This window comes from Chiloscyllium punctatum, chromosome 3, assembly GCF_047496795.1.
Source record: "Chiloscyllium punctatum isolate Juve2018m chromosome 3, sChiPun1.3, whole genome shotgun sequence".
In the NCBI taxonomy this organism is placed as follows: Eukaryota; Metazoa; Chordata; class Chondrichthyes; order Orectolobiformes; family Hemiscylliidae; genus Chiloscyllium; species Chiloscyllium punctatum.
The window spans coordinates 6,897,660-6,912,792 of NC_092741.1; the positions used below are offsets into that span (position 1 = coordinate 6,897,660).

General features: G+C 46.1%; 1 protein-coding gene across 1 annotated transcript in view; it reads right to left on the bottom strand.

Annotated features, from left to right (window-relative positions):
* Positions 1-15,133, bottom strand: part of btbd9 (BTB (POZ) domain containing 9) — a 195,129-nt gene that overhangs the window by 47,471 nt on the left and 132,525 nt on the right. The window contains exon 7 of the mRNA XM_072550147.1: positions 8,855-8,964. Coding sequence (XP_072406248.1) covers positions 8,855-8,964 — 110 coding nt within the window. The remainder of the gene's footprint in view (positions 1-8,854; positions 8,965-15,133) is intronic.

A 15,133-nucleotide genomic window follows, 5' to 3' on the forward strand; every position in this document is an offset into this window, starting at 1 on the left:
CCATGATTAAGAAAGCAAATGTAATGTTATCATTTATCTCAAGAGAGTTGGAATATGAAAGCAAGGATGTGCTTCTGAGACTTTATAAAGCTCTAGTTAGGACCCATTTAGAATACTGTGTCCAATTTTGGGCCCCACATCTCAGGAAGGACATACTGGCACTGGAGTGTATCCAGCAGAGATTCACACGGATGATCCGTGGAATGATAGGTCTTACATACAATGAACGGCTCAGGATCCTGGGATTGTATTCATTGGAGTTTAAAAGGTTGAGGGGAGATCTAATAGAAACTTTCAAGATAATGCATGGCTTAGAAAGGGTGGACGCTGGGAATTTGTTTCCGTTAGGTGGGTAGACTAGGACCCGTGGGCACAACCTTAGAATTAGTGGGGGGTCAATTTAGAATGGAAATAAGGAGACATTTCTTCAGCCAGAGAGTGGTGGGCCTGAGGAATTCATTGCCACGGAGCGCAGTGGATGCTGGGAAGTTAACTGTCTTCAAAGCAGAGACTGATAAATTTTTGATCTCACAAGGAATTAAGGGATACGGGGAGTGTGTAGTAAGTGGCGTTGAAACGCCCATCAGCCATGATTGAATGGCAGAGCGGACTCGATGGGCTGAATGGCCTTTCTTCCACCCCTATGTCTTACTGTCTTACAGATAACAGAGGATCTCCTTACAAGTTTGTTTCTCAATTTTCCTCTGATTATTAGGGGGTCTATAATACAATCCCAATAAGGTGATCATCCTTTTCTTATTTCTCAGTTCCACCCAAATAATTTCCCTGGATGTATTTCGGGGAATATCCTCCCTCAGCACAACTGTAATCCTATCCCTTATCAAAACTGCCACTCCCCCTCCTCTCTTGCCTCCCTTTCTATCCTTCCTGTAGCATTTTTATCCTGGAACATTAAGCTGCCAGTCCTGTCCATCCCTGAGCCATGTTTCTGTAATTGCTATGATATCCCAGTCCCATGTTCCTAACCATGCCCTGAGTTCATCTGCCTTCCCTGTTAGGCCCCTTGCATTGAAATAAATGCAGTTTAATTTATTAGTCCTACCCTGTCCCTGCCTGCCCTGACTGTTTGACTCACTTCTGTTCTCAGCTGTACCCATCTCAGATCGATCTCTTTCCTCACTATCTCCCTGGGTCCCACCCCCCCCCACTCCGCCCTCCCCCCACCTTACTAGTTTAAATCCTCCCGAGCAGCTCTAGCAAATTTCCCTGCCAATGTATTAGTCCCCTTCCAATTTAGGTGCAATCCATCCTTCTTGTACAGGTCACTTCTACCCCAAAAGAGATTCCAATGATCCAAAAATGTGAATCCTTCTCCCATACACCAGCTCCTCAGCCATGCATTCATCTGCTCTATCCTCCTATTCATGCCCTCACTAGCTCGTAGCACCGCGAGTAATCAGATATTACTACCCTCGAGGACCTCCTTTTTAAATTCCTGCCTAACTCTCTGTAGTCTCCTTCAGAATCTCATCCTTTTTCCTTCCTATGTCGGACATCCCAGGAATCAGTCTGGCAAATCTACTTTGCATTCCTTCAATAGCCAGAACATCCTTCCTCAGATAAGGAGACCAAACCTGTTCCACAATACTCCAGGTGTGGTCTCCCCAAGGCCCTGTATAATTGCAGCAAGACCTCCCTGCTCCTGGACTCGAATCCTCTCCCTATAAAGGCCCACATCCCATTTCCCTTCCTCACTGCCTGCTGTACCTGCACGCTTACTTTCAGAGACTGGGGTACAAGGACACCAGGTGCCATTGCCCTTGCCCCTTTCCCAATCTGTCCCCATTCAGATCATCACCTGCCTTCCTGCTTTTGCAATCAATATGAACAGCCATACATATAATAAATATAATTATTATACTGCATCTGCCATATATTTGCCCACTCACTCTGCCTGTCCAAATCACATGAAAGTATCTCTGCATTCTCCTCACAGCTTACCCAGCTTTGTATTGTCTGCAAATGTGGAGATACCACATTTGGTTCCCTAATTTAAATCATTAATATGTATTGTGAATAGCTGTGGCCCAAGCGCTGACTTCTGTTGTATCCCAATAGTCATTGCCTGTCAACTCAGAAAAAGTCCCATTTATTCCTACTCTTTGTTTCAGATCTTCCAACAAGGATGTTTGTCCACAGATCCCTGAACAGGTAGTAATAAGGTAGATAAGACAACACATGGTACACTTGCCTTTATCAATTATAGCATAATTATAAGAGTAAGGAGGTTATGTTATGACCACAATTCAGTTACATTTACTTTAGCAATAGAAAGGAATAAGTATATACCACAGGGGCAAAAGTAATTGCTGGCGGAAAGGCAATTAGGCAAAATTTAAGATGCATAGGATGGGCACAACTGAAAAGTGGAGCTTGTTCAAGGTACAGCTACTGCGGGTCCTTGATAAGTATGTATCTATCGGGTAGAGAGGAAGTGGTCGAACACAGGAGCTGTGATTTACTAAAGACATTGAATCTCTTGTCAAGAGGAAGAAGGCGACTTGCGTTAAGATGAGGCATGAAGGCTCAGCTAAGGTGCTTGAGAGTTACACATTAGCCTGGAAAGATTTAAAAAGAGAGCTAAGAAGAGCCAGGAGGGGACATGCGAAGTTGTTGGTGGATAGGAACAAGGAAAACCTTAAGGCTTTCTATAGATATATCAAGAATAAAAGAATGACTGGAGTAAGATTAGGGCCAGTCAAGGACAGTAGTGGGAAGTTGTGTGGAGAGTCTAAAGAGATAGGGGAAGCGCGAAATGAATATTTTTTGTCGGTATTCACACTAGAAAAAGACCATGTGGTCGAGGAGAGTACTGAGATACAGGCTACTAGACTAGATGGAGTTGAGGTGCTTAAGGAGGAAGTATTAGCAATTTTGGAAAATGTGAAAATATATACGTCCCCTGGGCCAGATGGGATTTATCCTCGGATTCTCTCCTTTGGCTTTGATCTTTATGTCGTCATTGTCTATAGGAATAGTGCCAGAAGACTGGAGGATAGCAAATGTTGTTCCCTTGTTCAAGAAGTGGAGGAGAGACCACCCTGGTAAGTGAGCCTTACTTCAGTTGTGGGTAAAGAGTTTGAAAGGATTATAAGAAATAGAATTTATAATCATCTAGAGAGGAATAATTTGATTAGGGATAGTCAATAAGGTTTTGTGAAGGATGGGTCATGCCTCACAAACCTTATTGAGTTATTTGAGAAGGTGACCAACCGGTGGATGAGGTTAAAGCGGTTGATGTGGTGTATATGGATTTCAGTAAGGCATTTGATAAGGTTCCCCACGGTAGGCTCCTGCACAAAATACAGAGGCATGGGATTGAGAGTGATTTCGCGGTTTGGATCAGAAATTGGCAAGCTGAAAGAAAGCAGAGGGTGGTGGTTGATGGGAAATGTTCATCCTGGAGTTCAGTTACTAGTGGTGTACCACAAGGATCTGTTTTGGGTCCACTGCTGTTTGTCAGTTTTATAAATGACCTGGATGAGGGCAGAGAAGGTTGGGTTAGTAAATTTACAAATAGCATCAAGGTTGGTGCAGTTCTAGAGCGCGCAAGGATGTTGTAGGTTACAGAGGGACATAGATAAGCTGCAGAGCTGGGCTGAGAAGTGGCAAATGGTGTTCAATATGGAAAACTGTGAGGTCATTCACTTTGGAAGGAGTAACATGAATAAAGGATACTGGGCTAATGGTGGTGTAGATGAGCAGAGAGATCTCAGTGTCTATGTGCACAGATCCCTGAAAGTTGCCACCCAGGTTGGTAGGGTTGTTAAGAAGGCATACGGTGTGTTGGCGTTTCTTGGTAGGGGGATTGAGTTTTGGAGCCATGGGGTCCTGTTGCAGCTGTACAAAACTAGTGCAGCTGCATTTGGAGTATAGTGTACAGTTGTGGTCACCGCGTGACAGGAAGGATATGGAAGCTTTGGAAAGGGTTCAGAGGAGATTTACCAGAATGTTGCCTGGTACCGACGGAAGGTATTATGAGGAAAGGTATTATGAGTGATTTGAGGCTGTTTTCATTAGAGAGAAGGAGGTTAAGAGGTGACTTAATAGAGACATATAAGATGATCAGAAGTTTAAATAGGGTGGACAGGGAGAGCCTTTTTCCTCGGATGGTGATGGCTAGCACAAGGGGACATAGCTTTAAATTGAGGGGTGATAGATATAGGACAGAGGGCATTGAATGCCCTGCCTGCAACAGTAGTAGACTTGCCAACTTTAAGGGCATTTAAATGGTCATTGGATAGTCATATGGATGATAACTGAATTTAGGTTTGATGGGCTTCAGATTGGTTTCACAGGTCGGTGCAACATCGAGGGCCGAAGGTCCTGTACTGTGCTGTAACGTTCTACATTGGAGCTATACAGAACTTTGGTTAGGCCACAGCTAAAGAAGTACATTCAGTTCTGGTCACAGATTCATGTGAAGAAGAGAGGTGGAAAGCCCTGCCTGAGAAGGTAGTGTTTGGGGGAATTGGGGGGGGGATCTCACAACCTTTCAAAGGTACGTGGATGAGCACTTGAAATGTCACAACATCCAAAACCGAAGGCCAAGTGCTGGTACATGGGGTGTGTAGATAGGGTGGTGCAGATGGGTCAAAGGTCCTCTTCTGCATGGTATGACTCTATAATTCAATGACAACGGCAAGGAAGTTCTAATCGAACTGTGTATAATGTGGTCAAGCTAGAGTATTATCGGCAGGTCTGGAAGCAACATTATAGAGGAATATGACTACACTGGAAAGAGTCAGAGGAGATTCACCAGGATTTTGCCTGAGCTGGAGTGATTCGGCTACAAAGGGCCTTGGTGAGACCACACCTGGAATACTCTGTGTAGTTTTCATCTCCTTATCTGAGGAACAAAGGTCTGGATACAGAGGGATTCTGCAGTGAGGGTTTAGCTGACTGATTCGTGGGATGGAACACCTGATATATAAGGAGAGGTTGATTCAATTAGGATTGTAGTCAGTGGAATTCATAGGTATGAGGGAAATCTAACAGAGATCTGTAAAATTCTAACAGTATTAGAAAGAGCAAAGGCAAGAAGGATGTTTCTAATGGGGTCACAATCTACAAGTAAATGAGATGAAAAGACATTTTTTCACCCAGAGAGTGGTGAACTTGTGGAATTTGCTACCACAGGAAGCAGTGAAGGCCACAAAATTGTATAGTTTGAAGAATGAGTTGGATTTAGTACATGAACTAAAGTGATGAAAGGGTATGGGGGAAAAGGAGAAGCAACTTTTCTTTCTCCATTCATGGGATGTGGGCATCGCTGGCTGGGCCAGCATTTATTGCCCATCCCTAGGTGCCCTTGAGAAGGTGGTGATTAGCTGACTTCTTAAATCCCTGAAGTCCTTGTGCAGCAAGTTGAATGACAATGTCTTTAGGGAGGGAATTCCACAATTTTGACCCAGCAACAGTAAAGGAATGGTAATACATTTCCAAGCAAATGGCTTGGAGGGGAATTTTCAGGTGGTGGTATTCCTGTATATCTTCTGCTCGTGTCCTTCTGGATGGAAAAGGTCATGAACGGTGTTATCTGAGGATCTTTGGTAAATTTCTGCAGTGCATCTTGTTGATAGTGTACATACTGCTGCTACTGAGCGTCGGTGATGGAGGGTGTAAATATTTGTGGTTGTAGTGCCAATCAAACACGGGCTGCTATGTCCAGGATGGAAGGTAAAAACAATGACTGCTGATGCTGGAAACCAGATTCTGGATTAGTGGTGCTGGAAGAGCACAGCAGTTCTCCCCATCCCCGCCCTCCTCTCATTTATCTCTCCACCCTTCAGGCTCTCTGCCTGTATTCCTGATGAAGGGCTTTTGCCCGAAACATCGATGTTACCGCTCCTCGGATGCTGTCTGACCTGCTCTGCTCTTCCAGCACCACGAATCCAGATGTCCAGGATGGTGTCAAACTTCTAAAGTATTGTTGGAGCTGTGCCTATCCAGGCAAGTGGGGAATATTCCATCCCACTCCTGACTTGTGCCTTGTACATGGTGGGACAGCCTCTGGGGAGTCAGGAGGGGAGTTACTCACTGCAGGGTTCCCAGCCTCTGGGGAGTCAGGAGGGGAGTTACTCACTGCAGGGTTCCCAGCCTCTGGGGAGTCAGGAGGTGGGTAACTCACTGCAGGGTTCCCAGCCTCTGGGGAGTCAGGAGGTGGGTAACTCACTGCAGGGTTCCCAGCCTCTGGGGAGTCAGGAGGTGGGTAACTCACTGCAGGGTTCCCAGCCTCTGACCCCGATGGTGGGACAGGCTCTGGGGAGTCAGGAGGGGAGTTACTCACTGCAGGGTTCCCAGCCTCTGACCCCGATGGTGGGACAGGCTCTGGGGAGTCAGGAGGGGAGTTACTCACTGCAGGGTTCCCAGCCTCTGACCCCGATGGTGGGACAGGCTCTGGGGAGTCAGGAGGGGAGTTACTCACTGCAGGGTTCCCAGCCTCTGACCCCGATGGTGGGACAGGCTCTGGGGAGTCAGGAGGGGAGTTACTCACTGCAGGGTTCCCAGCCTCTGGGGAGTCAGGAGGTGGGTAACTCACTGCAGGGTTCCCAGCCTCTGACCCCGATGGTGGGACAGGCTCTGGGGAGTCAGGAGGGGAGTTACTCACTGCAGGGTTCCCAGCCTCTGGGGAGTCAGGAGGTGGGTAACTCACTGCAGGGTTCCCAGCCTCTGGGGAGTCAGGAGGTGGGTAACTCACTGCAGGGTTCCCAGCCTCTGGGGAGTCAGGAGGTGGGTAACTCACTGCAGGGTTCCCAGCCTCTGGGGAGTCAGGAGGTGGGTAACTCACTGCAGGGTTCCCAGCCTCTGGGGAGTCAGGAGGTGGGTAACTCACTGCAGGGTTCCCAGCCTCTGACCCCGATGGTGGGACAGGCTCTGGGGAGTCAGGAGGGGAGTTACTCACTGCAGGGTTCCCAGCCTCTGGGGAGTCAGGAGGTGGGTAACTCACTGCAGGGTTCCCAGCCTCTGGGGAGTCAGGAGGTGGGTAACTCACTGCAGGGTTCCCAGCCTCTGGGGAGTCAGGAGGGGAGTTACTCACTGCAGGGTTCCCAGCCTCTGGGGAGTCAGGAGGGGAGTTACTCACTGCAGGGTTCCCAGCCTCTGACCCCAATGGTGGGACAGGCTCTGGGGAGTCAGGAGGGGAGTTACTCACTGCAGGGTTCCCAGCCTCTGACTAGGAACAGTCCACGAAGGTTTGCTATTACATTGGATGATCAGCCATGATCATTGTGAATGGTGGAACAGACTTGAAAGGCCAAATGCCCTACTGCTGGTCCTAGTATCGATGCTTCCAGAAAGACTGTGATTGTTTTCCTCAGAACAGAGAAGGCTGCAGAGGGAATCTGACTGAAGTGGACGAGGTTCTGAGGGTCACAAACATGGTAGATATGGAGAAACTCTTCCCATTATTGGAGGAGTCAATAACCAGGAGTCACAGCTTTAGGCAGAAACAGGAATTGTTGGAAAGACTGAGCAGGTCTGGCAGCATCTGTGGAAAGAAAGCAGGTAATGTCTCGGGTCCAGTGACCCTAACAGGGGGTATGGGGGTGGGTGGGAGAGTGTGGTATGGGTGTCTGTTTGTGTCTGTGTGAGAAAAGTAAGCAGCAAAGATGGGGACTGGTGGAAGAGAAAGACCACCAGGCAGATGAACAAAAATGATAACGGTAAGTCAGGAATGAAGACGAGCTGCTAATGGGGACCATAATCAGGTGAAAGTGGGTTGTCTGTGCTGAAAGCAGCCCAGATGATGATAGGGCCCAGATGAAGGGGTGGGTAAAGGCCATGGAAGAAGGCATTCAGACCCTAAAATTATTGAACTCAGCACTGAGCCCTGAAGGCTGCAGAGTCCCGAGGTGGAAAATGAGATGCTGCTCTTCCAGCTTGCACTGAGTTTTTCCAGCAATTTCTGTTTTTGTTTCAGACTTCCAGCATCCACAGTTATATGGTTTATTTTTATGGCCCAGTTTTAGTGCATGGAGCAGAAAGTTGAGAAAAGATTTGAGGAGAACGTATCTCACTGAGCAGGTCATGGAATTCCTGGTCTAAAAGGGTGGTAGAGGCAGGAACTTTGATGAAATCTAAGAAGTATTTAGATGAACACTTGAAACAACAAAGCATACAAAGATACAGGCGAAGAGCCAGAAAATGAAGTTAAACTAGATGGATGTTTAATGTCTGTGTGGACATGACAGGATCTCTCTATTCTGATTAAAACACAAGCCCTAGGCTTTCCACCAATAAATGAAAGATTATTATTTATTTCTTATGTGTGATCCTGTTTGGACGTCAGAAGAGAATACAGAGATAGTTAAAGACAAGACCCTGAAGGGATCTGAACAAGGAGGTGAGAACTTTAACACCAGGAACCAATGTTGTTCAGTGAGCCTCATGTGATGACGAAATGGGGCTTGGTGGGAGTTGCGATAAGGGTAGCAGAAGTTTGGATGAGTTAGATTTATGGAGAGTACAGAATATCCAGGGGAATACTGGAATACTCAAATCAAGCTGACAGTGTTATGGGTGAGGGTTTCCATGGCTAAACTGAGGTAGGGATACAATCCAGTGATAACATAGAGGTGGCAATAGAGCTCTTAAGGGGAGTGGAATCAAGGGTTATGGGGATAAGGCAGGAACAGGATACTGATTAAGGATGATCAGCCATGATCATAATGAATAGTGGTGCTGGCTCGAAGGGCAGAATGGCCTACTCCTGTACTTATTGTCTATTATCTAATTGGGTAGCTATGGTATGAAAAGTTTAATAACATGTTATCCAGATTGAAATGGACAATATTCATACTTGGCAGTAGATGGGAAAAAAATGCTGTCTTACCCAGTAACCCAGAATCCAATGAGAAGGGCTTATTGGTGAACATACATTCGAAAGAGACTAGGTGGAATACCTTGTTCACAGTGTTGTGTGTTCCAACGATGCGGATATATCTGCAAACAAAAAACAAAATCAGTGTCAGGAGAATTACATCATTCTCTCACAGGTTCGCACATTTAGACCCACCAGTCGAGAGTATATATTTTGTTCCAGGATCTGAGAAAGATCATCTGAGCTATATAATAATTGAAGTGTCACTGGAGCCAGAAAACAGTTCATAGACACTGTTAACTTTTATTGTGTAGCCTTTCACAAGCCGTAGGTTATCTCAGAGTACAACGGGACCATGGTCAAATGGGCCAATGGACTGAGGATGGTGCACAATTTAGAGAAATGTCAGGTATTGTATTTTGGTAAGGCAGGGCAGGATGGGATGGTGCATGTGGGATCCACAGTGACTTATGCACATGGATTCAGAATTAGCTTGCCTAAAGAAGACAGAGGGAAGTGGTGGAAGGGTGTTTTCCAGACTGGGGTTTGTTGACTAGTAGTGTTCCACAGAGATAAAATGACTTGGATAAAAATGTAGATGGGTGGATTTGTAAGTTGGCAGATGACACTAAGATTGGTGAAGTTGCGGACAGTGTCAAAGGTTGTTCAAGGATACAGTGAGATATAGATCAGTTGCAGATATGGACGGAGAAATGGCCGATGGAGTTTAATCCAGGGAACTTGTGCAGGGGAGAAGGGTTCACATTTTTGCATCACTTTTTTGGTGGTGACCTGTATAAGAAGGAAGGATTGCACCTGAATTGGTAGGGGACTAATATACTAGCAGGGAGATTTACTACAGCTGCTCAAGAGGATTTCAATTTAAAGGGAATTCGAGCTATTTGAAAGGAAGTTCACATTTGATATGTAGGAGACTTTAAAAGATTGGTTGAAGATGGTGCAGGATAGGCGAGGGATAGGAAGGGCAAAATTCGTGAACCGTCGATGATAGGAGAAATCGTGCGACTAGCCAAGGGGAAAAGGGAAGCGTACATAAGGTCCAGGCAGCTAAGAACAGAACAGGCCCTGGGAGAGTAGGACCAGTCTTAAACAAGGAACCAAGTGGGCTAAAAGGGGTCATCAAAAAACTTTAGCAAGCATAATTAAGGAGAATCCCGAAGTCTTTTATTCTTATATCAGAAGCAATAGGGCAACTAGAGAAGGGATTGGTCCACTAAAGGATAAGAAAGGAAGGCTGTGTACCAAACCTGAGAGAATGGTGAGATTCTGAATGATTACTTTGCATCAGTGTTCACTGAGGAGAGGAACATGATGAACCTTGAGATGAGAGATAGAAGTTTATTTACTCCGGATGACTTTGACATAAGTAGAGAAGATGTGTTGGGTAGGCTAAAGGATATTAAGGTGGACAAATCCCCAGGACCGGATGGGATCTATCTCAGGTTGCTGATGGAGGTGAGAGAGGAAATAGCTGGGGCCCTGACAGATATCTTTGTGGCATCCTTAAATACAGGAGAGGTGCCAGAGGGTTGCTCATGTTGTCCCCCTGTACAAGAAGGGTAGTAGGGATATTCTGGGTAACTACAGACCAGTGAGCCTAGCGTCAGTGGTGGGGAAGTTGCTGGAGAAGGTACTGAGGGAAAAAGTCTATTTATATTTGGAAAAGAATGGGCTTATCAGTGATAGGCAACATGGTTTGTGCGGGGGAGATCGTGCCTTACCAACTTAATAGAGTTCTTTGAGGAAGTGTCCAGATTGATAGATGAAAGAAGGGCTGTTGATGTCATATACATGAATTTTAGTAAGGCGTTTGATAAGGTTCCCACTGGTAGACGATTGGAGAAAGTGAAGTCACATGGTGTGCAGGGTGTTCTAGCTAGATGGATAAAGAACTGGTTGAGCAACAGGAGACAGAGAGTAGTAGTTGAAGGGAGTTTCTCGAAATGGAGAAAGGTGACCAGAGGTGTTCCACAGGGGTCAGTATTGGGGCCACTGTTGTTTGTGATATACATAAATGATCTGGGAGAGGGCACTGTTGGTCTGATCAGCAAGTTTGTAGATGACACAAAGATTGGTGGAATAGCAGAAAGCATAAGGGACTGTCAGAGAATACAGGAGGATATAGATAGACTGGGTGGAAAAGTGGCAGATGGAGTTCAATCCAGACAAATGTGAGGTAATGCATTTTGGGAAGTCTAATTCGAAACTGAACTATACTGTAAACGGAAGAGCCTTGGGAAAAGTTGTGAGCAGAGAGATCTGGGAGTGCAGGTCCATTGTACCCTGAAGGTTGCTGCACAGATGGATAGAGTGGTCAAGAAGGCATACAATATGCTTGCCTTCATTGGACGGGGTATTGAGTATAAGAGCTGGCAGGTCATGTTAACACTGTACACGATGTTGATTCGGCCACATTTGGAATACTGTGTACAGTTCTGGGCACCACATTACCAAAAGGATTTGGACGCTTTGGAGAAGGTGCAGAGAAGGTTTACCAGGATGTTGCCTGGTATGGAAGGTTCTAGGTATGATGAGAGGTTGAGTAGGTTAGGTTTGTTTTCATTAGAAAAAAGGAGATTGAGGGGGGACCTGATTGAGGTTTACAAAATCATGAAGGGTACAGATAGGGTGGATAGAGACAAGCTTTTTCCCAGGGTGAGGGATTCAATAATCAGAGGTCACGCTTTCAAGGTGAGAGGTGAAAGGTTTAAGGGGGATACACACGATAAGTACTTCGCACAGAGGGTGGTGGGCGTTTGGAACGCGTTGCCAGCAGAGGTGGTAGAGGCAGGCACGGTAGATTCATTTAAGATGTGTCTGGACAGATGCATGAGAAGGTGGGGAGCAGAGGGATACAGATGGTTAGGAATTGGGCGACAGGTTTAGGCAGTACATTTGGATCGGCTCAGGCTTGGAGGGCCGAAGGGCCTGTTCCTGGGCTGTAAATATTTTTAGTTCAACTGGTGATGTTGGAGGCGGTGGTGGGGGACCCACAGTGATAGTGAGGAAAGAGATCAATCTGAGCCGGGTACTGTTAGGAAAAGGAGCGAGTCAAACAGTCAGGGCAGGCAGAGACAAGGGAGGACTGATAAATTAAACTGCATTTATTTCAATGCAAGGGGCCTAACAGGGAAGGCAGATGAACTCAGGACATGGTTAGGAACATGGGACTGGGATATCATAGCAATTACAGAAACATGGCTCAGGGATGGGCAGGACTGGCAGCTTAATGTTCCAGGATACAAATGCTACAGGAAGGATAGAAAGGGAGGAAAGAGAGGAGGGGGAGTGGCATTTTTGATTAGGGATAACATTACAGCTGTGCTGAGGGAGGATATTCCCAGAAATACATCCAGGGAAGTTATTTGGGTGGAACTGAAAAATAAGAAAGGGATGATCACCTTATTGGGATTGTATTATAGACTCCCTAATAGTCAGAGGGAAACTCAGAAACAAATTTGTAAGGAGATCACAGCTATCTGTAAGAATAATAGGGTGGTTATGGTAGGGGATTTTAATTTTCCAAACATTGACTGGGACTGCCATAGTATGAAAGGTTTAGATAGAGAGGAATTTCTTAAGTGCATGCAAGACAATTTTCTGATTCAGTATCACCATCTATTTCCCTACAGTCTATATCTTACATATCCTTTTTCACAGTAAATACTGATGCAAAATACTCATTTAGTATCTCCCCCATCTCCTGCGGTTCCACATAAAGGCAGGAGATGGGGGAGATACTAAATGAGTATTTTGCATCAGTATGTGGATGTACCTACTAGAGAAGGTGCAAAACATGACCTACTCTTGGGAAATAAGGCAGGGCAGGAGACTGAGGTGTCAGTGGGGGAGCACTTTGGGGCCAGTGACCGTAATTCTTTAGATTTAAAATAGAACATAGAACATAGAACATAGAACAATACAGCACAGAACAGGCCCTTCGGCCCACGATGTTGTGCCGAACTTCTATCCTAGATTAAGCACCCATCCATGTACCTATCCAAATGCCGCTTAAAGGTCGCCAATGAATCTGACTCTACCACTCCCACGGGCAGCGCATTCCATGCCCCCACCACTCTCTGGGTGAAGAACCCACCCCTGACATCTCCCCTATACCTTCCACCGTTCACCTTAAATTTATGTCCCCTTGTAACACACTGTTGTACCCGGGGAAAAAGTTTCTGACTGTCTACTCTATCTATTCCTCTGATCATCTTATAAACCTCTATCAAGTCACCCCTCATCCTTCGCCGTTCCAACGAGAAAAGGCCGAGAACTCTCAACCTATCCTCGTACGACCTACTCTCCATTCCAGGCAACATCCTGGTAAATCTTCTCTGCACCCTCTCCAAAGCTTCCACATCTTTCCTAAAGTGAGGCGACCAGAACTGCACACAGTACTCCAAATGTGGCCTAACCAAAGTCCTGTACAGCTGCAACATCACCTCACGACTCTTGAATTCAATCCCTCTGCTAATGAACGATAATACTCCATAGGCCTTCTTACAAACTCTATCCACCTGAGTGGCAACCTTCAAAGATCTATGTACATAGACCCCAAGATCCCTCTGTTCCTCCACCTGACCAAGAACCCTACCATTAACCCTGTATTCCGCATTCTTATTTGTTCTTCCAAAATGGACAACCTCACACTTGGCAGGGTTGAACTCCATCTGCCACTCCTCAGCCCAGCTCTGCATCATATCTAAGTCCCTCTGCAGCCGACAACAGCCCTCCTCACTGTCCACAACTCCACCTATCTTTGTATCATCTGCAAATTTACTGACCCACCCTTCGACTCCCTCCTCTAAGTCATTAATAAAAATTACAAACAGCAGAGGACCCAGAACTGATCCCTGCGGAACTCCACTTGTAACTGGACTCCATGCTGAATATTTACCATCTACTACCACTCTCTGACTTCGACCGGTTAGCCAGTTTTCTATCCAATTGGCCAAATTTCCCTCTATCCCATGCCTCCTGACTTTCCGCATAAGCCTACCATGGGGAACCTTATCAAATGCCTTACTAAAATCCATGTACACTACATCCACTGCTCTACCCTCATCCACATGCTTGGTCACCTCCTCGAAGAATTCAATAAGACTTGTAAGGCAAGACCTACCCATCACAAATCCGTGCTGGCTGTCCCTAATCAAGCAGTGTCTTTCCAGATACTCGTAAATCCTATCCCTCAGTACCCTTTCCATTACTTTGCCTACCACAGAAGTAAGACTAACTGGCCTGTAATTCCCGGGGTTATCCCTATTCCCTTTTTTGAACAGGGGCACAACATTCGCTACTCTCCAGTCCCCTGGTACCACCCCCGTTGCCAGTGAAGACGAGAAGATCATTGCCAACGGTACTGCAATTTCCTCTCTTGCTTCCCACATAATCCTAGGATATATCCCGTCAGGCCCGGGGGACTTGTCTATCCTCAAGTTGTTCAAAATGTCCAACACATCTTCCTTCCTAACAGATATCTCCTCTAGCTTATCAGTCCGTTTCACACTCTCCTCTTCAACAATACATTCCCTCTCGTTCGTAAATACTGAAGAGAAGTACTTGTTCAAGACCTCTCCTATCTCTTCCGACTCAATACACAGTCTCCCACCACTGTCCTTGATCGGACCTACCCTCGTTCTCGTTATTCTCAGGTTTCTCACATACGCATAGAATGCCTTGGGGTTATCCTTGATCCTATCCGCCAGGGATTTTTCATGCCCTCTCTTAGCTCTCCTAATCCCTTTCTTCAGGTCCCTTCTGGCTATCCTGTATCCCTCCACTGCTCTGTCTGAACCTTGTTTCCTCAACCTTATGTAAGCCTCCTTCTTCCTCTTTACTAGACATTCAACCTCCCTCGTCAACCAAGGCTCCCTCACACGACCATTTCTTTCCTGCCTGATCGGTACATACATATCAAGGACACGTCGTATCTGCTCCTTGAAAAAGTCCCACATTTCCACCACATCCTTCCCTGACAGCCTATGCTCCCAACGTATGCTCCTCAAATCCTGTCTTACAGCATCGTAATTTCCCTTCCCCCAATTGTAGAAACTTCCTTGTTGTGCGCACCTATCTCTCTCCATAACCAAGGTGAAAGTCACAGAATTGTGGTCGCCATCACCAAAATGTTCACCCACTAACAAGCCCACCACTTGTCCCGGTTCGTTACCGAGTACCAAATCCAATATGGCCTCCCCTCTGGTTGGACAATCTATATACTGCGTTAGAAAAGCTTCCTGGACACACTGCACAAACACCGCCCCA